Source organism: Dendrobates tinctorius, unplaced genomic scaffold (assembly GCF_039654945.1).
Source record: "Dendrobates tinctorius isolate UK_male_01 unplaced genomic scaffold, ASM3965494v1 ptg000060l, whole genome shotgun sequence".
In the NCBI taxonomy this organism is placed as follows: Eukaryota; Metazoa; Chordata; class Amphibia; order Anura; family Dendrobatidae; genus Dendrobates; species Dendrobates tinctorius.
In genome coordinates, this window is record NW_027361728.1 from 55,599,962 (window position 1) to 55,627,539 (window position 27,578).

The following is a 27,578-nucleotide window of genomic DNA, read 5'->3' on the forward strand; positions in this document are numbered from 1 at the left end:
GCGTTCCTGAGTTATTACCTCATAAAGGGACACTGGTCAGAAATGCAAAAAATGGCCAGGTCATTAAGGTCAAAATAGGCTGGGTCATGAAGGGGTTAAATTGGAGAGAAATTATTACTACCAGCTCTCTGTGGATCATCAACTAACAACCTAAATTTTCTTAATTCAGTGCCAGTTATTATTTTTTTTTTTTTGGCAAACCAATTAAGAGATTGTGCCTTTCTACTGTCTTTGTAGTCAACTTATTTCAGACTTTTTGGCAACCTCCGTTTTTGTGACAATTAACAATTGGAAAACGAGCAGTCTAAATAGTGTTGGCTAGCTGGAGGGCTTAAAACAATCCTTCATGTCTACTCCAATAGAATTTAAAGGAGCGTGTCTGCAAGTAAGTAAAATTAAAGTTAAGAACTTGTTCCGAAGACTAGCAACAGAAGAGTCGTTCATTTAACAAATGATTTTTTCCCGAGGACAGTTATACCAGCCTTTGTTCTACAAAGAGAAGTGCCGTGAAGTATTTGTTTTTCTCACAAATCTACATTAAAATGGATTGCAGATCAAAAAAAGCTCAATATAATTATGTGAATATCGACAGGGCATAAAGGCAGTTTATGTGCAATTGATTTTTCTCAAGGTTTTACACAGCTCATACCATTTAGAGCACTAGGAATCCTTGGCACAAACTCTGCAGTTCCTTCCTGCTCTCTTATATGAGCTCAGCTTTGCCCAGCATTTTGAAATTGACATATGGAATGTCTTAAAATGCCATTGAATAGAGGCAATGAAATGTCACCAAGACACATTTTCCTGGATGTCTTTCATCTCTTTTAATTTCAGAGCCATAGGAAGGAATGTTACTGCCATGCAATTTCTAAGGAAAAAAGCACCAGTGGCAAAATAAAAATAGAAAAATAGCAGCCCCCACCTGACGGCCACATAAGCTTCCAGCAATAGTCTGTGATTTCTTTGGAAATTTTATATATAAATTGTGTGTATATGTATATACATTATATATATATATATATATATATATATGTATATATATATACATATATATATAAAGATATCCTTTCTTTGGCTCCAGTGACGCTAACATTAGCTTGTGGTCTGTCCCATGGGTTGCATCACTATTTCCCACATAGGCACATGGCGGGCAGATAGTGACAGTCCTTAGCCACATGGCAGGCAGATAGTGACAGTCCTTAGCCACATGGCAGGTGGATAGTGGCAGTCCTTAGCCACATGGCAGGCAGATAGTGACATTCCTTAGCCACATGGCAGGCAGATAGTGGCAGTCCTTAGCCACATGGCAGGCAGATAGTGACAGTCCTTAGCCACATGGCAGGTGGATAGTGGCAGTCCTTAGCCACATGGCAGGCAGATAATGACAGTCCATAGCCACAGGGCGGTGCAGGTCTGTACAGCTCTGCCAGTCGTAAGCACCTAATGCTTTGTTTTGCATACACAACCCAAAAGACATCTGGGTTCAGAGATAGAAAAAGTGCAAATTCCTGAAGTGGAAGCGGTGTAAAGCTGCGAATACATGAGGGAACACTAAATCTCCATGTGAATAATAAGTAAACAAGAGATAGACTTGTTCACAAGAAACAAGACAGAATTATAATCAACACCTTCGAAATGTAGTGCTGCAGAAGGAGGTTATCAGTACCATGGATAGCAAGAAGAACAAACAAATCAGTTTTGGAACACATCAAGCCAGACATGTCACTTGAAGAAAGCTATGACTTGCCTACTTTGGACACATCATTCGAAGAGAGGAATCACTGGAGAAGGCCATCATGGTCAGAAGAATAGAAGGAGCAAGGTGAAGAGGAAGACCAGCAACCTGATGGCTTGATACTATCAAGATAATGACTGAGAAGACCCTGATGGACCTATCTAGGCTTGCACAAGATCAATTTTCCTACAGACCTTTCATCCATCAAGTCGTATAAGATTGAGATCAAGCCAAAGGCCATTTAAGACTTGGTCATACTCAAGGGTTTTCTACATGTTTCTTTAACAGTCTTGCAGAAATCCTAGAATGTCTTGTAGTGATCTGTAAAATGTTATTATCAGTATGACTTAGATATTCTGTCAGGCTTAGGATATATAGGATGTATTTACCTCTGCCCTCTCTACAGTGGGAAACAAATATATGTATTATTAAAATATATTTATTGTTAAAATAAATTATAAAATGTATTTACTGATAAAAATAATATTTCTTTATAAAATAATTTAAAATATTGTAAAAATATATATATTAAAATATATTTGTTGTTAAAATAAATTACTGTCTCTTTTATTAACTGGCTGCAAATAAAATTTGAGTTGTGTTGTGAATTACTCTGTCTGCTGGCCACATGTATTGTTGCATGTGTTATTTTAATATGTGCAGTGCTCCACGCCAAGGGAAACTTTTGTGTGTAGCCAGTTGTATTAGTGAAATACCAGATTCTCAAGAGGACTCGATGCTGTCTTTTTATAGTCTTAAAGGAAATGAGGATCACATAGTGCTGCCAGTTGTGCTGGCTTCTTAAAATAAGGTCAAATTCGGGGTAAAACGATACAAACTGTCTATAAATGATATTTTACAGCCTAAGTAAACATGGAGGCAAATATAGAAAACAAAATGTTTGTATAACCAGTGAAGACTAAAAAGCATGCTACTCTTGAATACTGGTCACCATTCCAATCATCAATGAAAAGTATTTTCCACAAATATTATTAGAAAACACTACCAAATTAAAGGAACTTACTTTTTAGTCTTCACAATCAGAACAATTGCATTTGTAACACCATCCTTTCCAGAATCTGCCATGGGTATTTTTATCTCTCTACACTCCTACATAACCTTTCATGGACATGCTGTGTACTTCACCCCCCACAGACTGCCTCGTGTGCCCTCCTTCCCATCTACACTCTGTTACAGTCCAGCCTGTGTGGTCCATTCTCCTAAACATTTGGATGCTTTTCCACCGTTCGATTCTATGATCTGCCATGTTCTTCATGTTCTCCTCATTGCAGCTATCTCTTAACACTGAGAAAAAACAGGGATAACATAATGAACGGACACATCCTCTTTTTAGAAAGAGTCTTTCTCCTGACAAGCCTTTCAACCAAGGCATACTTGTTCAGTCTTTTTTTTAATTGTACTTTCATGAGCTTCAACAATTAAGATGCGAACTGAGGACTTCAGCGTCTGAGCTTTAGCTCTTGGGTTTTTGCAATCTTTCTGTGCATTGCATGGTCTGACCTTTGCATGGCTGAATTTTCTGTTAAGAGTGTCAAATGTATTGAATGTTTTCCTATTGTGAATATAATCTTTCTCACTGTAGAATGATGGATCTCAAATTGTCTGAAAATGGAATAACTATACCCAGATTGTATGGAAATGAAATAACTATAGCCAGATTGATGAGCAACAATAATGCTTCTCTAAGATCATTGCTGCTGTCTCTCCTCATTGGCATTGTGATAACATATGTCTGAATGGTCCAGACTCGCAAACTGCCCAAACTTTTCATTACGTAAGTTATCAAACTTGAGCATCAATGAATAATCCAGAAAATTTGATTAGCAATACCTGGCGCTACTTAGCTTTTTAACTCCTATGGCAGCAGTAAGAAGATACTTAATTTTTCACACATGACTTCTGCCTTTTGGCATAATTTAAAAAAAAAAAGACTGGGTAATTTGTCATATGTTGGGTTTAAAATTAGATATACACAAACTCTGATGAACAACTTATAAGATGTTTTGCATTTTGACCTGATGTGTGAAACAGAAAGTTCTAAGAGAGTCTACTTAGTTTTGTTACACAAACCCTACATGAACAAAATGGGAATTTTTTTATTAGAATTATTTAGAAAATTGCTTTTGGAATGCAAATTAACTATAAAAAAAATAGTGTAATGGTATCCATAAATTTTAAAGGGTTATTCTTGACTTGTGTCTTGAGCATCACTGCAGCAGTCTCCTTATTTCATGGTTGCTGGGTAAGTTAGCACTTTTGATGACAGAGTCAATGTGGCCACTGGAGCAGGGGTGAATTATTCTTAATTATTCCATACCTGTCGTTCCTTTGTTCAGTAGGTCAATGGACATGAGCCATTGTTTCATGTGAGACTGCCTGTTGACCCTTGTTGTATGTTAATTTGTGGAATGCCTGCTGATTACATATTGCATCAGTCCCCTGTAGTATATTAGTCTGCACAACTTGATGGACAAATACGCAGCTTAATTGAACAATGAGGGATTACCTCCCCCAATCCTGTGGGACAATGCTCTGAAATGAGAGCTGTGGGATATAAAAGGGCCCTGCTCCTTTCACCAGTGTGATTACAGGATGTCAGCCAAGGAACCACGGTTTCAGTTGGTGGAATACAGATCTGCTCCACTTCCCATCACTGAATTCACAAAGTCGTTTTGAGAACCCAGGTTGGGAAAATCAGGTCACCTGGCCACATACCTCATTGTGCTCGGTCAGCTTCCTAAGCTTGCCCCTAACAATTTTTTGTGGGTGTCCATCAAAAGCAGAGTACTACTGTTTGGGGTAGTTGGCCCTGGATACCCTGAAGTCATGGAGTGTTATACTCCCTTGCGAACCAGCGGAAGGGTGAGGACTTCGTCATTTATACCATCTTGTGTACTTGTTAGGAATGTAATGTTTGTGAACGGATTGTGTTTGTTGTTATTTTAATGGATTAATCAGGGGAGCAATGGAAATATAATAAAAGCAAAAACTAACTACTTTTGACTTAGTGACAGATACTTTTGAAATATCATTTAAGAGATGTAGACTTAAACATACGTAGCTAATGATTCTAACTAATGGGAATATTAATCCTGAACTATTGTTTTTTTTCACATAAGTAGGCTGTCAGGTTTCTTTTCAACTATGGATTCCTTGGAACCTTAATGCAGTTCAGACAAAATGCAGCATTTTATACAATTTTGTCTGGTAAAACTCAGGACACCTTAATGAAAACCTGTTTGACCCTATTGTAGTAAATGTGGTCCTTTGGGCAGTGCCAGACGGAGCGGAAAAACATAATTAAGAAATCTTGTATTTGGTTTACTTTGACTGTGTGTCATGTGGTTCATTTGCTTGGGGTTTGGTGGGCATTACATTTCTAGGACTTATGGCCTGCACAGTAGCTGTATTGATATAGGGGTTATTCATACTCCAGGACATCTGTCATCATCATTTTTGGTATTCGTAAATTAAATATTGTTATTGCGATTTCTGTGTAGTCTTTTATATATTTTTTTTTTACCCACCCAGTGATTGGTGGATTTACAGTACTGTGATAGGATTTTATTATGCTGTTGTACCTGTTAAAGTGACCACACAGCGCGTATGGGTGTTTTTAGATTATCTTTATTGGGGGTGTTTTAGATTATTTTTGACAGTTTGTGTAAGTTTTCTTGTGCTAATAAATTGTAAAATTCTTTGAAACTTGTTGATACAGTTTTTGACATTTGAAAATTCTGTGGTTAATGAGTAATTGTAGCAGGGTTGTGGATTAGGACTCGTGAAGTGAGAGTCGTTGTCCATTTTGGGGGAGTCTGAGTTGGAATCTGGTATAAAATGGACCCACTTCGACCTCTAAAATATATCTTAAATTGTGTTCAGGATGAGCTGTAAATGTTTTCATAATAACTTGGGAAAGCTATGAAATGTCCTATAAATGTCTGTTCTGTTCTTGATCTAAATAAAGTCTGTGGAGCCTTATTTAAGAGTCTCAAACACGGGACTAGCCAGATCTTCCTCCAGGGAAGGACCCAGCCAACGAGTGGCACCTTTTGGAAACCACCATTACCACCATATTAAGTGGCCCTTTAAGTCAATATCCAGCTCTTTACGAGTTTACAGATATGACAAGGGAAATACCAAGGCCAGGTATCCATCCACAGACAGCTGTTTCGGGGTGTTGCCCCTCATCAGTGTGGAGTAGGATTCTGGCTAGGTGGGAGCAATGCCTAGTAGACCAACATCAGGATCTCTGCTTTTAGTTGAGATGAATCTATGTTGCACTTTATGTACATGCTCAGTAGTGACCAGCGCTGTGGAGTCGGAGTCAGGGAAATTGAGGGGGTCAGAGCCGGAGGTTTGGCTTACCGACGCCACAGCGCTGAAATGTATGATATTGTATATTTTTAGATACTACTTATTGGTATATGATTAAAGGTTAATTTTGTTATCTATCTGCTGATGTGAAACTGGACTAAGTAAACAAGGTGGTTGAACCTGCTGGTGTAAATCTAGCCTACAGGAATATGCTGGTTGGACCTGCTGTTGTGAATTTAGCCTATAAGAACATATTGGTTGGATCTGCTAATGTGAACCTAGCGTATAGGAGCATGCTGGTTGCACCTGCTAATGTGAAGCTATCCTAGAGGAGCATGCTGGTTCGCCCTTCTAGTGTGAACCTAGCCTAGAGGAGTATGCTGGTTGGACCTGCTAGTGTTAACCTATCCTAGAGGAGCATGCTGGTTGGACCTGCTTTTGTGAACCTAGCATAGAGGAGCATGCTGATTGGACCTGCTATTGTGAACCTAGCCTAGAGGAGCATGCTGGTTGGACCTGCTATTGTGAACCTAGCCTAGAGGAGCATACTAGTTGAACATGACTGAGTTGTCACATTTTTTTTTTCTTTTGACCAATTTCACCAATATCTTGGGAACCATGAGCACCTTTTATGAGACATTGACCTTTGTAAAGACTACAGTTCATCAAGAAATGGAGAACTAGATTTCACTTGCAAACATAAACCGTGTTTCATTCTACACATGCAAATAGTAATTGTTGTTCCACATATTAATGTTTTCTAATATGATTTATCCTTAATGTTTGTTACACCCGGTCCCCGTCCTGGCGCTTCGTCCAGGCCTGCAGCTGCTCTCCGTTCTGGGCACTCACCTCGAGCCTCTCATGCTGCTGCTCAGCGTTCTGTTCTCCCTCCTGCCTCCTCCTCCTGGCGTCCTGTGAGGAGCTCTGTATCTAAGGCTATTAGGGCACGCCCGCCCGCTCTATTGCCTTCTTAAAGGGGCGGCGTGCATTATTCAAAAAGTGCAATTAACCAATGGCAGCGCACTGGCTGCTATTTCTGGCCTCTCCTCCATAGGGAGAGTGCCAGAGCAATGAGTATCTATCATTGCTACATCCGTTTCTCATGCTAACCTGTCTGCACTGCATCTGCAGTCCCTGTGCATTGTCTAATGCTCTCTCTCTCCACAGCATATCAGTATCCTGTGTTACCTGGTTATATCAGCAACCATCTGGGCCTAAGCCATCCCGTCCCGCCTACAGCCATCCGAGTCCAAGGACTGTGTGAAGGTCACTGGAACCGACTCCTTACCAACTACCCGGATCCAGGACCCAGCGCATTACGGAATCTGCTGTAACTTTTGTTATCCCTTTTGGTCCCGCTGGGACAGCTGCCACGTGTTCGGGGTCTAACTGGAGGTAGCACCTGTGTCCTCCGGGTATTCCATTCTGGCCCTGCCTGAGGGGCTTTACTGCGGGTGCCCGGGGCTCACTAGTCACGCCCCCTTCGGAGCCCCCCGGACCGTGGTCCCAAGGTTCCACTTAAAAAATAAAAACGAATGTGAACTTCACCATCTCTGCCTCCGCTTCCATTCGTTACAGATTGTTCCGGCCATGGAATCCACTGGACCCCAGAGGCCTCCGACGTTGGAGTTGTGCCAAGAGGCGACCCGTTTAAGAGATCAACAGGATAAGATCACAACGTATCTACGTAACCTGTCCACCCGCATGGATTCTCTGCAGAACCCGGTTGCTCCTGATTCACCTAGCAACACCCAGGTACCTGCTGTCATGACAAGCAAGGGCCCCCGCCTGGCGGCTCCTTCCCGCTTCCATGGTGATCCCACTCAGTGTCGGGGTTTTGGGTTTTCTCAATCAGTGTACCCTACACTTCGAAATCTTGGGGCATATGTTTGCTTCTGACCGTACCAAAGTGGGCTTCATTATGTCACATCTAGCAGGAGAGGCTCTCGCCTGGCTGAGTCTGTTATGGGAGAGAGGAGACCCACTGGTTAATGATCTTCAGTCTTTCCTAGAAACTTTTCGCAGGACCTTTGATGAACCTGGCCTGGTCACGTCGACCGCTTCTGCCCTGCTTCGCTTATGCGAAGGAACCCTCACGGTGGCTCAGTATGCTGTTCAGTTCCGCACCCTCTCGTCTGAGTTATCCTTGGACAGTGAGGCCTTGCTGGCTACCTTCTGGGAGGGCCTATCTGGAAAAATTAAGGATGAGCTGGTGGGACGGGACAGGCCTACCATCTTGGATGACCTGATTTCCTTGGCGACCCGGATTGACCTGCGTTTTCAGGAGCTTTCCATGGAGATTAAGCGTGACAGGAGGCCCTACCACCTGGACTCTAATTCATCCAAGACGTCTACCTCATCCTCTTCTCCCGAAGCTATGGAGGTAGATCGAGTAAGTCTGGCCAGCCGCCGCCAGGAGGCGCGTCGCAAAAACGGAAGCTGTCTGTACTGTGGTAGTTCCGAACACCTGATCCGCTCCTGTCCAATGAAGTCGGAAAACTCCTGTGCCTAGGCTCGGTGGGAGAGGCCACCCTAGGTAGAGAACGTTCCTCTCCTTCGCTGCAGATCTCAGTCTCCGTGACCTGCGGAGCAATAAAATTTTCTGGACTCTGTCTGCTGGACTCCGAAGCCGCTGGAAGCTTTATCCAGCAGACGCTTGTGGATCGCTACCACTTACCAGTTCAGGCCCTTCCCAACCCGTTGCGGGTAGCCGCTGTCGATAGCCAGCCTCTGACCGAACCCGTCCAGTTCCAGACTGAGCCAGTGGAACTCCGGGTAGGTCTCATGCATTCTGAAAGAATCCGTTTTTATGTGTACCCTGGTTTGTCTCACCCCTTGCTTCTAGGTTTGCCTTGGTTTCAGAAACATGAACCAGTCCTTAATTGGAGAACAGACGAAATTCTACGTTGGGGAGATTCCTGCTCGGACCGTTGTTTAACCCGGATTGAACCATCTCCACCCCCTGGTCCAATCTGCTAACCTGCCTGGGTTACCATCTGCTTACTGGTCCTTCTCGGATGTCTTCGGGAAAAAGGAAGCTGAAAAACCCTCCCCACAGGTCGTATGACTGTCCAATAGACCTTCTTCCTGGAACATCTCCTCCCCGTGGGAGAGTTTACCCTCTCTCCCAGGCAGAGACTCAGGCTATGTCGGACTACATCCAGGAGAACTTGGCCAGAGGGTTTATCTGAAAATCATCGTCACCGGCAGGAGCAGGCTTCTTCTTCGTGAAGAAAAAGGACAGATCCCTGCGGCCCTGTATCGACTACCGAGGACTGAACCAGATCACGGTAAAAAACAGGTACCCTTTGCCTCTAATTTCAGAACTGTTTGACCGTCTCCGAGGGGCCAGGATCTTCACCAAGCTGGATCTCAGAGGGGCTTACAATTTGATCCGAATCAGAGATGGAGACGAATGGAAAACAGCCTTCAACACCCGTGATGGCCACTACGAGTACCTGGTAATGCCGTTTGGTCTAAGCAATGCTCCAGCTGTTTTCCAAGAGTTCGTCAGTGACTTTTTCAGGGATCTGCTTTACACCTTTGTTGTTGTCTACCTAGACGACATTCTGATTTTTTCTACTGACTTGGTCTCACATCGCAGATAAGTGTGCCTGGTCTTACAGAGACTCAGGGAGAGCAGACTGTACGTCAAGTTTGAAAAGTGCCTCTTTGAACAATCCTCTTTGCCTTTCCTCGGTTACATTGTTTCCTCCACAGGATTAAAAATGGATCCAGAGAAGTTATCGGCTGTACTCAAGTGGCCTCGTCCGTCTGGGTTGAAGGCCATGCAGTGATTCCTGGGCTTCGCCAACTACTACAGGCAATTCATTCCTAACTTCTCCACCCGAGTGGCGCCCATCTCAGCTCTAACCCGGAAAGGTACAAATCCGAAGGATTGGCCTCCTGAGGCTGAGGAGGCCTTTGTTTCTCTCAAAAAGGCCTTTGTTGTCGCACCTGTTCTTCATCGTCCTAACTCCAATGAACAATTTTTTCTTGAGGTCGATGCCTCTTCTGTAGGTGCGGGAGCTGTACTAATGCAGAAATCGTCCTCCGGGCGAATGCATTCCTGTGGTTTTTTTTCCAAGGTTTTTTCTTCCGCAGAGAGGAATTATTCTGTTGGAGATCGGGAATTGTTGGCTATCAAATTGGCTCTGCAGGAGTGGAGGCATCTTCTAGAAGGAGCTCTTCATCAGATAGTCGTATACACCGATCACAAAAACCTTGCTTAGGCTGGTTTCACACTCGCGTTTTTTTGTGCTGTTTTTTAGCGCAAAAAAACGCATGCGTTTTTTTCCCTATACTTTAACATGGGTGCGCATAGGTGCACATACACATTCGTTTTTTTGTAGTGTGCGCTCGGGTGCACAAAATGCATTCTGTTGCATTTTCTGTGCGTCCGACTTGCCCCCAAAAAAGCATGCACATGCAATGCGTTGTTTTTTTTTACAGCAAAACACCCATTATAGTCTATGGGTGCGCATACGTGCGCATTGTAATGCGCACGTATGCACAAAAAAGCACCAAAACCCGCAAAAAACGCACACAAATGCATGATGCGTTTTTTTCATGCGTTTGTGTGTGCAAAAAACGCGCAGCAAAAAGACGCAAGTGTGAAAGTAGCCTTCCCTCCAAACTGCACAAAGGCTGATTCCTCGTCAAGCCCACAGGGCTTTGTTTTTTGCTCGTTTTAACTTTGTTCTTCATTTTCGCCCAGCTGACAAAAATGTCAAAGCAGATGCACTTTCCAGAGCCTTTCTACCTCCTGATCAAGAAGAACCGCAGCACATCATTGAACCCTCAAGGTTAGTCGCGGTCGCTTCTACTGATCTTGCCTGGCTGCCTCCCGGGAAGACTTTCGTGTCAGCATCTGAGCGTACTTGTGTCCTTCTGTGTGGTCACTCGTCCAAGTTGGCTGGTCACGCCGGCCAGAGAAAGACTCTGCAACTCATCTCCCGGTACTACCGGTGGCCTGCCATGGCTAAGGACATTCTGGAGTACGTCACAGCCTGTCCTTCCTGTGCTCGTAACAAGACGGCCAAGCATCTACCCGAAGGTAGGCTTCAGCCTCTTCCAATTCCGTCTGCTCCCTGGCAACATATCGCGATGGACTTCATCACAGATCTCCCGATCTCATCTGGCTGTTCTGTGGTGTGGGTAGTGGTGGATCGCTTCTCTAAAATGGCTCACTTCGTTCCACTACCCGGTCTTCCAACTGCTCCTGAGTTGGCGGACCTGTTCATCCAGCACATCTTCCGTCTCCATGGTTTCCCTCTCCACATCGTGTCCGACAGAGGAGTCCAGTTCACCTCAAGATTCTGGAGAGCAGTTTGTAAACTGGTAAGAATTGAATGGATTTTTCCTCAGCGTACCATCCCCAGTCCAATGGACAAGTGGAGAGGACAAATCAAATCCTGGCTGGATTCCTGCGTCACTTTGTCAACGCCCATCATGACGACTGGGTAGACTTACTGTCCTGGGCCGAATTTTCTTACAACAATCAAGTAATTGAATCTTCTGGAAAGTCTCCCTTTCAGTTTGTCTTCGGATTGCAACCCGGAATACCTCTTCCCATCTCCGGATCATCTGGCGTTCCAGCTGCCGATACTTTCTCCGAAGATTTTTCTAAGGTCTGGAGGGATACCAAAACTGCTCTGGAGAAAGCCTCCCAGCGTATGAAAAGGCATGCGGACAAGAGACGTTTGGATTCACCTATCTTTCACCCCGGAGACAAGGTATGGCTCTCTTCTAAGTACATCCGGTTAAAGATGCCATCCTTCAAATTGGGTCCCCAATTCATCGGACCATTTGAGTTCTTGAGACAGATCAATTCAGTCTCGTACAAGCTAAAGTTGCCCAATTCCCTACGTGTGCCTAACTCCTTTCATGTTTCTCTCCTCAAACCAGTAGTTTTGAGTCCCTTCTTTAAGGATCCGGGTACCACTCCTGACCCTGTCTCGGAGGATGATGTTTTTGAGGTAAAACATGTCCTGGCCATAAAAAAAGTAAGGGGTAAGATCTACTACCTGGTGGACTGGAAGGGTTTTGGTCCTGAGGAGAGATCTTGGGAGCCTAGGGAGAACATCCAGGCTCCTCTTCTCCTTAAATGGATCTATGCAGGCTTGAAGAAGAGGGGGTGTAAAGAGGGGGATACTGTTACACCCGGTCCCTGTCCTGGCGCGGCGCCCAGGTCTGCCACAGTTACACCTGGCCCCCGTCCTGGCGCTGTGTCCAGGCCTGCAGCTGCTCTCCGTTCTGGGCACTCACCTCGAGCCTCTCATGCTGCTGCTCAGCGTTCTGTCCTCCCTCCTGCCTCCTCCTCATGGCGTCCTGTGAGGAGATCTGTAGCTAAGGCTATTAGGACACGCCTTCTTAAAGGGGCGGCGTGCATTATTCAAAAAGTGCAATTAACCAATGGCAGCGCACTGGCTGCTATTTCTGGCCTCTCCTCCATAGGGAGAGCGCCGGAGCAACGAGTATCTATCATTGCTACATCCAGTTCTCATGCTAACCTGTCTGCACTGCATCTGCAGTCCCTGTGCATTGTCTAATGCTCTCTGTCGCCACAGCATATCAGTATCCTGTGTTACCTGGTTATATCAGCAACCATCTGGGCCTAAGCCATCCCATTCCGCCTACAGCCATCCGAGTCCAAGGACTGTGTGAAGGTCACTGGAACCGACTCCTTACCAACTACCCGGATCCAGGACCCAGCGCATTACGGACTCTGCTGTAACTTTTGTTATCCCTTTTGGTCCCGCTGGGACAGCTGCCACGTGTTCGGGGTCTATCTGGAGGTAGCACCTGTGTCCTCCGGGTATTCCATTCTGGCCCTGCCTGAGGTGCTTTACTGCGGGTGCCCGGGGCTCACTAGTCATGCCCCCTTCGGAGCACCCCGGACCGTGGTCCCGAGGTTCCACTTAAAAAATAAGAACAAATGTGAACTTCACCATCTCTGCCTCCGCTTCCATTCGTTACAATGTTACAAGGACTCTTCTGTCCAAATGGAATAATCATTAATAATCATTCGACTAATGAATTGTTTTTGCCCTTCTGATACTGTACAAACATATCCCCAGTGCTAGGGTGATTAAACATTCCACTGATAAATGTCTGTGCCCATTATAGCTGAGAGGATGACTCTGTGACACCGTAGGATCTTGGATTTATATTATTTCGAGAGAAGAGAATGAGAAAACTGTCATTATATGGGAAGCAAAAATAGTGGGGGTCGTAATCTTTTGCAATTAAGTTGGCTTCATGTAGAAAAGACAGTACTGAGATATCCAAGTGCCTTAAAGAAACTTCTTCATTGAGGTTACCTAAGATGGAAAGGATGGAAATAGGGAAATAATGAACTCATGGGAAAGTGCCAACATTCAAATGTCAAGGAAGGTGTCACACGAGCTGTCGCCTCATATGCATTATTAGTTTTCTGAAGAGTGAGAAGATTACAGCGGTGCCATTTACCTGCACATGTATTGTCAGGCTTTGATGAATTAGACAGATGGAGGTGTTATGCCTTTCTTTTCTGAAATCCTGCATCTACCTACCATTTTTTATTATTATATCTGCCTGATTAATTTCTACCATGTAACAGGCATATACGGTAATTTTTTCTAGAAAACTTTCTTCTATGCCTATATGTTGATTTGTCTGTCCTAAATTACACAATAGAGACAGAATATTCTTTTTTTCTGCAGTGGTCATATTGTTTTAAACTAAATTTCCATCTTATCATCATGTTTTGTAGATCGGTGCTGAATACATTTTTGCTGATTCAGAGCTCCAAATCCCCTAAATTGACATTGACGTAATTGCAACAGTGGCATTCACAGCAATTCAATGACAAACCGCATTAAACACAATGGCATTTCTCAGTGGAATCAATGCGGCCAATTACGTGGTATACGAATCAACTCTAACAGTCTGACTACTTTCACCCACCACTAGTTTCTCTCTAGTGGTTGCTGAAAGTAGCCGAAATGTTTTCTTTTAATCCTTGTTTATACCGCGGGGAAAGTAAGTATTTGATACACTGTCGATTTTGAAAATTTTCCCACCTTCACACAATGGGGAGGTCTGTTTTTATCGTAGGTACATTTCACCTGTGAGAGACAGAATCTAAAAATAAAATCCAGAAAATCACATTGTATGATTCTTAACATAGTATCATAGTAACATAGTAAGGCCGAAAAAAGACATTAGTCCATCCAGTTCAGCCTATAAAATTCTGTCAGAATAAATCCCCAGATCTACGTCCTTCTAAAGAACCTAACAATAACTGTAAGATACAATATTGTTATGCTCCAGGAAGACATCCAGGCCTCTCTTGAACCCTTCGACTGAGTTCGCCATCACCACCTCCTCAGGCAGGGAATTCCAGATTCTCACTGCCCTAACAGTAAAGAATCCTCTTCTATGTTGGTGGAAAAACCTTTTCTCCTCCAGACGCAGAGAATGCCCCCTTATGACCGTCACCTTCCTTGGTATAAACAGATCCTCGGAGAGATATTTGTATTGTCCCCTTATATACTTATACATGGTTATTAGATCGCCCCTCATTCGTCTTTTTTCTAGACTAAATAATCCTAATTTTGCTAATCTCTTTGGGTATTGTTGTTCCCCCATTCTCTTTATTAATTTTATTGCCCTCCTTTGTACCCGCTCTAGTTCCATTATATCCTTCCTGAGCACCGGTGCCCAAAACTGTACACAGTACTCCATGTGCGGTCTAACCAGAGATTTGTACAGAGGCAGTATAATGCTCTCATCATGTGTATCCAGACCTCTTTTAATGCACCCCATGATCCTGTTTGCCTTGGCAGCCGCTGCCTGGCACTGGCTGCTCCAGGTAAGTTTATCATTAACTAGGATCCCCAAGTCCTTCTCCATGTCAGATTTAGCCAGTGGCTTACCGTTCAGTGTGTAATGGTGATATTGATTCCTTCTTCCCATGTGTATAACCTTACATTTATCATTGTTAAACTGCATCAACCACCTTTTGGCCCAAGTTCCCAACTTATCCAGATCCATCTGTAGCAGAATACTATCTTCTCTTGTATTGACTGCTTTACATAGTTTTGTATCATCTGCAAATATCGATATTTTACTGTGCAAACTTTCTACCACATCGTTAATAAATATGTTGAAGAGAATAGGTCCCAACACCGACCCCTGCGGTTCCCCACTGGTCACTATTCTTAAATAGTTAAATTGCATTTTAATGCTTAAAATAAGTATTTCATCACCTAGCAACCAGCAAGAATTCTGGCTCTCATAGACCAGTTAGTTTTTCTTTAAGAAGCCCTCCTATTCCGCACTCATTACTTGCTTTAATTGCATCAGTTTAAACTCGTTACCTGTATAAAAGACACCTGTCCTCACACGCAATAATGAAACTCCACCAAGGCCAAGACCAAAGAGCTGTCTAAGGACACCACGGACAAAATTGTAGACCTACACAAGACTGGGATGAGCTACTGAAAAATAGGCAAGCAACTCGGTGAGACGGCAACAACTGTTGACACAATTATTATAAAATGGAAGAAACACAAGATGACTGTCAATCTTCCTTGGTCTGGGGCGCCATGCAAGATCTCCCCTAGTGGAGTAAGGATGATTCTGAGAAAGGTCAGGAATCAGCCCAGAACTACAAGGGAGGAACTGGTCAATGACCTGAAGAGAGCTGGGAACAGAGTCTCAAACATTACCATTAGTAACACACTACGCCGTCATAGATTAAAACCCTGCAGGGCACACAAAGCTCCCGTACTCACACCAGCACATGTCCAGGCCCTCTTGAAGTTCACCAATGACCATCTGGATGGAGGTTATGTATAGTGAGATTTTGGCCAACAACCTCCTATCCTCAGTAAGAGCATTGAAGGTGAGTCGTGGCTGGGTGTTCCAGCATGACAGTGACCCAAAATATAAACAGGACAACTAAGGAGTAGTTCCGTAAGAAGCATTTGAAGGCCCTGGAGAGGCCTAGCCAGTCTCCAGACCTGATCCCAATAAAAAAAATCGTTTGAGGGATTTGAAACTCAATGTTGCCCAGTGACAGCCCCAAATCTGGAAAAATGTGTAGATCTGTATGGAGGAGTGGGCCAAAATCCCTGCTGCAGTGTGTGCAAACTTGGTCAAGAACTACAGGAAACGTTTGTTCTCTGTAACTGCAAACTAAGGTTTGTGTACCAAATATTAAGTTCTGTTTTTCTATTGTATTAAATACTTAATTCATGCAATAAAATGCAAATTAATTATATAACAATCACAGAATGTGTGATTTTCTGGATATTTATTTTTAGATTCTGTCTCTCACAGGTGAAGTGTACCTACTATAAAACTTACAGACCTCTCTATTCTTTGTAGGTGGGAAAATCAGCAGTGTATGAAATACTTATTTTCCCTACTGTATATCATATGATCTTGTCAGGTGGCATTTTAGTGGGCAAGTACATATCTGATTTGGCTTTGCTACAAAACCACTTTATCTTACATAATAATCTTTGCCTGGCGAGCCAGTCTGAGCTAAAGCAGGTTTAACCCCTTCACAACATTTGAAGGTATGTCAAAGGTTGTGGCCCTGACTATGAATGATGAAGCCTCCAATGCTGAGCCTGCATCTTTCCCCACACATGACAGCTGATCTGATCAGCTGTCATGTACCTCTAACAGCCACTTCTGAATGCTGCTATCAATCACTGACAGCGGCATTTAACACACCCCACCCCGGATGGAAGTGCATCACAAGTCGGCGCACCGTCACATGAACGCGGGGCACCTATGGGTTGTCATGACAGCCGGGGGTCTGCAGAAGACCCCTGTACCTGTCATTGCGAATAGGCTGTGAATGGCATTCGTAGGAGATCGTGATTTTTCAATTCATAACATTGTGTAGCACAGGCAATCGGATTATCGCAGCTTCAAATCTCCTATGAGCATTGGCTGCGCTTACACCCTTCATCCTGGCGCCATTATTTACGCCCATATACAGATACTACCATACTACTGGCAGTTTAAAAAGCGTGACACACCAAAGCTACCTTACTCTTTCTGGACACCGCAAGGTTTGATAAAGACCCTGACTAGGTTGAAACTTAACTACTAATGGCTGTACCTATTGCTATTGTCAACACCGTGATAAATTAAATTTTGCATTTAATATTTAAAATAAAAATAAGGATCATTTGAAACACATTTTGTGAGTGCGGCTGATTATATATTGACTTTTTGGATCCTTCAGTCCAGCCGGCACCCGTATACTATTGTCGAGTGCACATCTTTTTTTCTAAGTATCACATTGCAGTCATTGATAAAATGGCTCTGCATTGTGATCCTAAACTTTATCTTACCTCCTCCTTTTGCAAACACCCAGAATGAGAGAGGAGGAGTGGCGTCAGACACTTGACCAGATCCCGCCCACATTTACTGCAGTCGTAATGCGAGCAGGCATATCAGTTTTTTTATATATAATTTTTCCTATTTTATACCATTAAAAAAATTACATCTTGGAAAATTATCTTAAAACGTTTATACTTTACATTTTTCAAATAGTTTTACATTTCTTTTTGATAATTTTGTTTTAAAGAGCAGAGTTGGGACCAATTTGGGATGTGCTGGCAATAGACAAAAAAGGAGTGGGAAAAAAGTGGGACGATAAGCTGTCCTCTGTGCCTAATTAGTTTGACTCCATGACATAGATGTCATCCAGAGAATCTGTTGCTGAAATCTGATGCAGACCCTCGATTTTCTGCCTTGGATTTGCACTTTCATATTCTGTGGATCCAATTAGGATTATCTTGATTTAATGAGGCTAATCCATATGTGACAAGTCGCTGCAAATTTCCACAAAGGAACTACCTCAATAAGTGGCCTGTAACGGATTTTATATCCGTACAGAAAAATTCTAAACTGTAGGAGAGAAAATTAATAATTTATAAATATGGTTTGTTCGTTGTTTGTATTCCATGGAGAATCTAGATGGGAGGTAGGGAAGTTTAAAGTATTTTTGTTCTTGGAAATGGAAATCAGTACAAATTGTAATTTTTGAAAGCGAAAAGTTGCTAAAAAGATATAAAATAAATAAAGAACATTGGTGGACCTGAAGTACACAGTGTAGAATTATAAGGTGATAGAAAGTCATTAAGATGGCGCGAATTAAAGGCAGACGGTCAGAGAGTTAAAAATGCAGCAACACAGATCTTCACTTATGGGACAGATTTAGTCCATAGAAGGATTCCAATATTTCCAGACTGCAAGAAAAAAATATTTCCAAGTTTCAAACATTCGATTAGAGTTTCTCAATACAGTACAGCTATTAAATGTCTGTACCCTAACTAGCCCTTTATCTACAAGAGATACGAATTTCAGTTACCAAAACCCTTCCCCATCCAGAGAGAGGCATTATGCAGGGTGGAGTCTTCATTACAGTAGGTTTTCCAAACACCTGCTTAAGACCAACACTTACAATCCACTGTCTTCTATACAGCATATTTTCCTATTTTTCCATACAGCTCCAGCCTTTCTTTATCTTATAGATAGTATGTGGTTGTTGAAGGTTTACTCCACTGCCCAAGTCACCGCCAGGGATTCCAGCCATCCACAAATTCCAGGGCAGTCTCTAAAAATAGAGCCCTTTTTTTGCCCTCTCCGTAAATGGATGTGAATTTTTTTGAAGATGAAGAGACTTTATACAGTTTATTTTCACTGTAATTATCATTTTTCTACAGATTACAGTGACTGCAGCGGACTTCATATTAGAATTACGGGCTTTAGACACGTCTCATTTATAATCATAATGGTTTTCCAATGTGTCCATAAAAAAAATATTGTCTGTTCGTGATTTTTTGGTAAGCTGTCCAGAAAATCTAAAAAGTTAAGTTGGCAACCCTTGTCATGGCTGTCCTCTCTCCAACTACAACACCTCACTCCAAAGCCTGCAGCCATCAGTCAAGCTCTTCTCCGGTGGAGAGGGAGGACACTCCGGTTCATGCAAGCTTCAGCTTATCCTAAACAGCAGTCTCTCAATTCCTCTCTGCAGGCCATCTCTTCTGCAGGCCATTTATGTAGTATCAGATCATGAACCTTCCTTTCATCTACTAGGCCACAGCTCTACACCCTGGGCTTCACATTTGCCATGGTGCACATCTCTTCTCTTTTCCAGACTCTTCACCTCTTCCAACGTATGGGGCAGAGAAGAGCGTGAGGCCTCATATTGTACCCTTTGATAACAGCTGCCGTTTGTGTCATGTGAGCTGTCGTAACTCCAGCCCATGCATTAGAAGAAACTGCTGTATTTTCTTATATACGTGCTTCTGACATCATTGCCCTGCTGTGAATTGCTGCATTACCAGATGGCTCTCACCGTGGTAATCTTCATTATTTCACGGAATTATCACTTGTGCGTTTCTTAAATATAACCTTGCAGATTCACTAATTCCAAGTCAATAATTTAAATGTCACATACAAAAGAAAATGCCTGTGTTTCACATAATAGTTCTCTCTGGAAACTAATGAAGAATAAAATAAGTATGCATTATTGAAATTATGGGTATAACGATTATCATCGGAAAACCTTATTTGGCGAATATATTTCTCTAAATGGCACATGCAATATTTCGCCTTTAAAGTTAAGTTAGTAGATATGAGTTCCAACAAAGGGATATAGAACGTGAGTAATACACTCGGCAGGATCTCCTAGTTTAATGGAGAAATTTCAGTGGGTGATAAGTGTGGTAAGAACAATCTTAACCTTTTAAAAACCCTAAATGGAAAGTGATCATAATAAACCACACATGGTGCCAACCCTGTTATTTGATTTTGTTCTCAGTGCCATTATTTTTGATGTCAGGATTTGCAGTAGGATGCACAGCATGTCTGCTTTCAGCAATTTTCCATATGATTTCACTTATTAGTGGAGGACTATATACAATTCTTTTTGGTGGGATATAAAATGTAATCCTGTGGGTCGCTAGAAGCTCTAAAATTGTACCTTGACCTGAGGTCTCGTACTTATTTTTGGCCTCCTCCTCTGTAGCGCTCATGTAATATCAAGCTCTTATAACTACATATGACTCTTTATGACTGTGACGTCTGTATCTAACCGGTTGAAAGAAAAGTGTTAGGAACGAAGCCCGCCGCTACTATTATGATGGTAAAGTTCGACTTCTGAAGTCGTAATGGTAATGTGCTACTCTACATGACCTTTGTGTGTCATTAAATTGGAAATGATGCCTCGACTTCTGCTCCCCACTGGATAATATTCCCGCCGTGTAAGCCGCACTCATCACTGGGACATTGGCGCTGACAGTTCTTTTGTGCTTGGACGAAGAAAAAAAATCTATTCATGTCGTCGAGTAACTTCCGATACGAAAGCATGAAAACCTGCTGAGCTTCAGAGAAAATAATCAGAAATGTTACACTTTGTTCCCCTGGTTTTATTGAAATTTTTAATTATTTGTTTGCTGGCAATGGCATTAGTCATTGAGCATGGTTAATTGCATCGCTAGGATTTGAAGCTTTAGAACCAATTATAGAATGTGCCAACTTTTCTAGTAGGACACCTATTCATTTTTCATTTCGAAAGCCTTCAGGCAACTTTGTTTGTAAAGTCCCCATGCCGAATAGCTAATACCCGTAATTATTTATGTAAAGAGCAGGCGGTGGTGCTCCCTGGTTGTAAGCAAAGACTATTAATTTTCAGCTCTATTGATCACAACAACTAAAGCACCCCAAATAGATTCTAAAATGACCTTGATTTATTGGCCTCCAAGGAGAGATTACTGGATAGTAATCAAAGCCAGCAGTCTTAAAGTAGCTACCACAATATTATGACATCCCTTGTAGTATCCATAATGAGGGGACGACTCTTGGCTTTTCACATAAGAAGTTCTTTGTTCGCGCTTTCCAATGCGTTCTCAGTTAGGGTTATGTTACACTCCTAATACTGGGTGGATTTGGGATTTAATAACCAGACTTTATTTATTGTGAAACAATCACTGACCTCAGGGAGACCAGTCAAAGAAAACACTGCGGCAGCCGGCAAAGGCGCTCAATCACAGTGAAATCCTAGGTGCATTGCTCCCTGGGAAATACAAATATGCAAATAAAGTCCGTGGAGCTTCATTTAAGAGTCTCAAACACTGGACTAGCCAGATCTTCCTCCAGGGAAGGACACAGCCAAGGAGTGGCTCCTTTCAGAAACCACCGTTACAACCATATTAAGTGGCCCTTTAAGTCAATATCCAGCTCTTTACGAATTTACAGATATGACAAGGGAAATACCAAGGCCAGGTGTCCATCCACAGACAGCTGTTTCGGGGTGTTGCCCCCATCAGTGTGGATTAGGATTCTGGCTAGGTGGGCGCAATGCCTAGTAGACCAACATCACGAAACAATCACTGACCTCAGGGAGACCAGTCAAAGAAAACACTGCGGCAGCCGGCAAAGGCGCTCAATCAGAGTGAAATCCTAGGTGCATTGCTCCCTGGGAAATACGAATATGCAAATAAAGTCTGTGGAGCCTCATTTAAGAGTCTCAAACACGGGACTAGCCAGATCTTCCTCCAGGGAAGGACCCAGCCAAGGAGTGGCTCCTTTCGGAAACCACCATTACCACCATATTAAGTGGCCCTTTAAGTCAATATCCAGCTCTTTACAAGTTTACAGATATGACAAGGGAAATACCAAGGCCATGTAACCATCCACAGACAGCTGTTTCGGGGTGTTGGCCTTCATCAGTGTGGAGTAGGATTCTGGCTAGGTGGGAGCAATGCCTAGTAGACCAACATCACGAAACAATCACTGACCTCAGGGAGACCAGTCAAAGAAAACACTGCGGCAGCCAGCAAAGGCGCTCAATCACAGTGAAATCCTAGGTGCATTGCTCCCTGGGAAATACAAATATGCAAATAAAGTTCGTGGAGCCTCATTTAAGAGTCTCAAACACTGGACTAGCCAGATCTTCCTCCAGGGAATGACCCAGCCAAGGAGTGGCTCCTTTCGGAAACCACCATATTAAGTGGCCCTTTAAGTCAATATCCAGCTCTTTACGAGTTTACAGATATGACAAGGGAAATACCAAGGCCAGGTATCCATCCACAGCCAGCTGTTTCAGGGTGTTGCCCCCTCATCAGCGTGGAGTAGGATTCTGGCTAGGTGGGAGCAGTGTCTAGTAGACCAACATCACGAAACAATCACTGACCTCAGGGAGACCAGTCAAAGAAAACACTGCAGCAGCTGGCAAAGGCGCTCAATCAGTGAAATCCTAGGTGCAATGCTCCCTGGGAAATATGAATATGCAAATAAAGTCCGTGGAGCCTCATTTAAGAGTCTCAAACATGGGACTAGCCAGATCTTCCTCCAGGGAAGGACCCTGTGATAACATTCTGTTAGACTGTTAAAATGAATTTGGTAAAAAAATATTCACACATTGTATTTAATTGTATCACGTTACTGAGATTTTAATGTATTGAAATAATTGATTAAATAAAATCTACCTCCATGTTTTTGCCTCTCTACCTCTAGAGGCAGAGATTCCAATTCCAGCAATATGTCACTTACTTTACTAGTTACTGCAGTTTTGATTACTGTTTTATCTGCTGGAGATCTAGCAGTTCTCTGAATGCTGAGCTCTGTACAACCCCGCCCACACATCTGATTGGCAACTTCCTTTGTACACTGTGCATAGCCAGAAAGCTGCCAATCAGAGGTGGGGTTTTACAGAGCTCATTAATATGGAGGACTGATCACTTGGCAACAGTTTTACTAGTCCTCTGGTGATAATCTCCTGCCAATAAAAGTGATACAGCAAGAAGCCTAGTAAGTAACACTTCACTGGTATCAGGGTCTCTGTCCCTATATTAGACTGCTCTCAGATTAGGTAGAAAAAAAACTGGTGACAGATTCCTTTTAAAAGGGTTATTCCCATCTTCTAACTTTCGTAAATTTGCATAGTGCTTTTTGCAAATTACAACTTATTAAAATATGCACCCATATCCAGCTAGCTCTGTTTTTTTGTATTTTTGTTGTGCTTATTGCTATCTAGCAGCAGTGGATGAGCAAGCACAGTCCGTAACAGCTCTTAAAGGGAATCTGTCACCTCATTTTTGTCCTATGAGATGCGGCCTTCGCCATCAGGGGCTTATCTACAGCATTGTGTAATGCTGTAGATAAGCCCCAGATGTAACCTGAAAGATAAGAAAAACGAGTTAGATTATACTCACTGGGGGGCGGTACCTTCCAATGGGTGTTGCGGTACGGTCCGGCGCCTCCCATCTTCTAGCGATGACGTCCTCCTTACTTCTGCCGAAGCTCCTGCGCAGACGTACTTACTCTGCCCTGTTGAGGGCAGAGTAAAGTACTGCAGTGCGCAGGCGTTGGACCTCTCTGATCTTTTCCGGCACTGTAGTACGCTACACTGCCGTCAACAGGGCAGATAAAGTACGCCTGCACAAGAGTCACGGCAGAAGTAAGGAGGAGGACGTCATTGCTAGAAGATGGGAGGCGGACCGGACCGCGACACCCATCGGACCGGACCCCCGAGTGAGTATAATCTAACTAGTTTTTCTTCTCTTTCAGGTTACATCGTGGGCTTATCTATAGCATTACAGAATGCTGTAGATAAGCCCCTGATGGCTGTGGCCGCATCTCATAGGCCAAAAATGAGGTGACAGATTTCCTTTAAGAGCTTGTAAACACTCTAATGAGGCTGGCAAGGATTGGTGAAGTGAGCAGTTAGCTCCTGATATAGGTCAGCTCTAGCCCCATCATGCTTTCAATGCTGGGGAGGCAGAGCTTCCTTATAAAGCAGAGTCAGGTGCTCACAGTCTAGGCCAGTAATGTGACAACCCTGCTGGCCTGAACTGCCAATGAAGTAGGAAGGCATCACTCCCAAACATAAGGAAATCAGAAGGCTCAGGATCTTTGAAAAAAGAAGATGGATCAACCCTTTAGAAGTGTGAACAATTACCGAATTTATTACAAATAGAATATCCATATTTGTGTTTACTATCACAGTTAGGCCTTTAAATACAGTATTAGATTTTATAACTAGATTTTTCCCATAGTTTACTAGCATTTCTATTCATTTTATTATGATGTTTTTTTACTTTTCCATCACATCCTGTTCCCCCCCCAAAAAAGTTTATCGTTTGTTCTGTGACCTCAGTTGTCACATATTTTTTGTACATCCTCCTTTAGAGTCCATTGGCGGTATGCTTTACACCACGTCAGCAAATATTTTGCTTTTCTCATGGTGATCTTAGTCTTGTGTGGAGCTGTTAAACTTTGGAAATTTTATTAAGCTGCCAACACACAATCCTTTTGCTGATGTTGTTACTTGCAGAGGCAGCTTGGACCTCTGTAGTGATGCAGCAGATGATAGAATTGTATGACCCATTCCTTTCAGAATTTGCATGGTCTATTTCATGGTGGCTGAGCTGTTGTTTCTTTTTAGATTAATTTCCCACAATCAGTTTTTGGTGAGTTTTCGACACTGCATATTTTCACTGCGGAAAAAAACTGAGCATCTTACTGTGGATGGAATTTATAGAAATCTTGTGTCCACTGTGTTTTATTTTTTACCAGCATAAACTGATCTGTGGTGCGTGTTTGAAGTGTCAATGTCTCTTGCAAGTACACTTAGTTTTATGTGATGATTTTCCTTACAGAATTGCATCAGATGCAGAAAATCCATAGGTAAAAATGCATATTAGTGTTTACATGCATTTCTACTGCGGAAATGCACCAAAAATGCATGTAAACTGCATATGGCTGTATTAATAAAGTTTTGTGGAAGTCGAGTATCAGTAAGTATCAAAAACAAAGCAACTTTATATTTTTAAGCATGACATACCAACAAGAAGCAAAAAACACAATGTCAAAAACATCATAAAAACGCACGTAAAACAAAACACACTAAAAAAAACGCAAATAACCCAATTTTCATAATAGGTACAGAAATGCTGCAGAAAATTCCTCACGTACCGGAGACAGTGACACACATAGACCCAATCAAATGAATGGGTCTATCATGTTTTCACGGACCGTGTGTACGTGTGCAAAACATGGAGACATGTCAGTGTTTGTGGGAGCGCACGGTCCGCAAAACGTGCTGAGCGCGTGCACACAGAGAACAGTTCACACTGTCCTCCGTGTTCATGGACGGCCGCCGGGGAAGAAGCGCTACTGTAAGCGCTGTTCCCAGATGGCTGATGCTGACTGAGGCTGTCATTCTTTTCTCCTGCTCTGCCGGCAACAGCACAAGCAGGGGAGAATGAATGAAAACCCGACGTGGGGTCCCCCTTTGTTTGTGAACCAACCCGGAAAAACTCACAGCTGGGGGCTGCTATTCTCAGGCTGGTAAGGGGCCATTGATCTTGGCCCCCCAGCCTAAAAACAGCAGCCCGCAGCTGCCCAGAAAAGGCACATTTATTAGATGCGCCTATTCTGGAGCTTTGTCGGGTTCTTCCCTCTTGCCCTGTAGCGGTGGTAAGTGGGGTTAATAAGGGGTTAATGTCACCTTGCTAGTGTAAGGTGACATTAAGCCTGGGTTAGTAATGGACAAGTGTCAATAAGACACTTGTCCATTACTAATCCTAGAGTTATTCAAGGATTAAATAAACTGACAATAAGAACAAAGTATGCCCTTTTAAGGCTACAAAAACTGACATGTTGCATATTTCCAACACGTATCGCAGGCCTGTAGGTGTTAAAAAAAAAATAAATAACGGGCCATAAGATTTTTAAAAATCACTTTGCAGAAATTGTAATGGTATGTTCCCACGATCAGGAACAGCTGCGGATAGGACGCTGTGTACTTCTGCAGCGTCCAACCTGCAGTGTCCAGATGTTACAGCATAGTGGATGGGATTTCAATAAATCCCATTCCCACTATGTGTCCACAGATGCTGGCGTATCACCCGCGGAGATGGACATGCAGCGCGGCTCTCCAGACTGCAGCATGTCAATTTCTCTTGTGGAGACGACAGTCTTCACAAGAAAAATTACATCACTAGAATGCATTAGACACTGTGAATTTGCACGGTTCAGTGATCACATGTGGATTCACCTGCGTTGAATATGGCAGTGCTTTAGAGGCAGAGGACATGTGCTGCGTCCAAAGCACTGCTAGTTCAGGCTCGTGGGCAGTCGGCTTTAGATGCTGTTTTTTTCTAATGCCAAATTACGCAGCATCAAAACCTCACCAAAAACTCATTGTGGAAGCTTAACCTTGTTTTTTTTTCTGCTTTATAACCTATCTGAAAAAGTTCTATGTAAACGCCAAAAAGAATGAGCACATGTATTTACAATGAAAAACAACTTGCTGCTCACATGCTCAGTCTTATGACCTTGTTTTAACCGCTTGATTTTATGAAAGCTGCTACATGATTAAATTGCACCTTCCACTTAGAAACCGCTCTCTAGTTTACACAATGCATGTAAGTAAAAATTTGACAGCCAAATATATAGAAAAACACTCAGGAAACAACCAGAAAGATGCAGAAAAGAAGTTTTGGGACAAAGAAAGCTGTTATGTCCTAAAGCATCTCCATCCAGAAAAACACGTATTGGCACATGTCTAAGGCTAGTTTCACACTAGCGTTCAGGAGGGTTGCGGATGGCAGCCTACTTCCTCCTTTCTTCCTCCATGAAGCTCCGCCTACTGCCGCATGCGTCCAGCGTTTCCCTTCGTACCTGTCTTTAACATTGGGTATGCAGGGACATGCGTTGTATGCGGATGTATCCGCACGTGGCGATTTGATGTGTGCGGCGAACGCACACAGCGTCTTTCTGAATCCTGCTCATATAGGTACTGTTCACATGATCAGGTTTTAAATACATTAGATAGGACTGCTCCGAGATGGGTATACCATGACGTTGGTGGCTTAGTATATATTTTTTGCAAAAAACATCAACTAAATACCGTTTTTGTTATCATCTTTTTACTAGCACTTGCTGACTACTGTTATATATTTTTTACAACAGAGTATTTTTGCACGTTTGTCATACTGTGTTTTTTTTTGTGTTTCAGTCTTTGGGTGGTGTGAACACTGTCCAACCGACCTGTTCACTCAGTAGTGACCAGGGCTGGGGAGTCGGAGTTGGGGGTTTGACATACCGACTTTACAGCACTGGTGCTGCACCCAACATACTAGTGATACATTGTTGGAATCAGGCTCTATGTCATGCAGCTCTCGGATTATATAGCAAAAATCTGCTGACAGTCTCTCCTTAGGCTATATTCCCACAATGAACTTTTGATGAGTTTTTGATGTTGCAGATTTTTTGCACCTATTAAATAAAACAGGTTACTTGCATTTTTTTTTACACAGCATCAAAAACTCACCAAATACTCATCATGGGAACTTAGTCACTGAACTCTTCATGTATGACCCATTCTACTACCAATATTTGACAGTGGAAATTGCAGGACCGTGTGGATGAGTTTATGTTCTTATTTGCAGTCCTGGTGGATAAAACGCTTGAACTCAACACA

At 42.8% G+C, this 27,578-nt stretch overlaps 1 protein-coding gene across 2 annotated transcripts in view; it reads left to right on the forward strand.

Annotated features, from left to right (window-relative positions):
- Positions 1–27,578, forward strand: part of PPM1L (protein phosphatase, Mg2+/Mn2+ dependent 1L) — a 286,940-nt gene that overhangs the window by 227,907 nt on the left and 31,455 nt on the right. Inside the window, exon 1 of one of the 2 annotated variants that reach the window (XM_073578962.1) lies at positions 23,948–24,036. The exons of the other annotated variant lie outside the window; for it this stretch is intronic. Within the exon in view, the coding sequence (XP_073435063.1) occupies positions 24,018–24,036 (19 nt within the window). The 5' untranslated portion in view covers positions 23,948–24,017. Of the gene's footprint in view, positions 1–23,947; positions 24,037–27,578 lie in introns of those variants that run through there. 2 annotated transcript variants of the gene reach the window in all.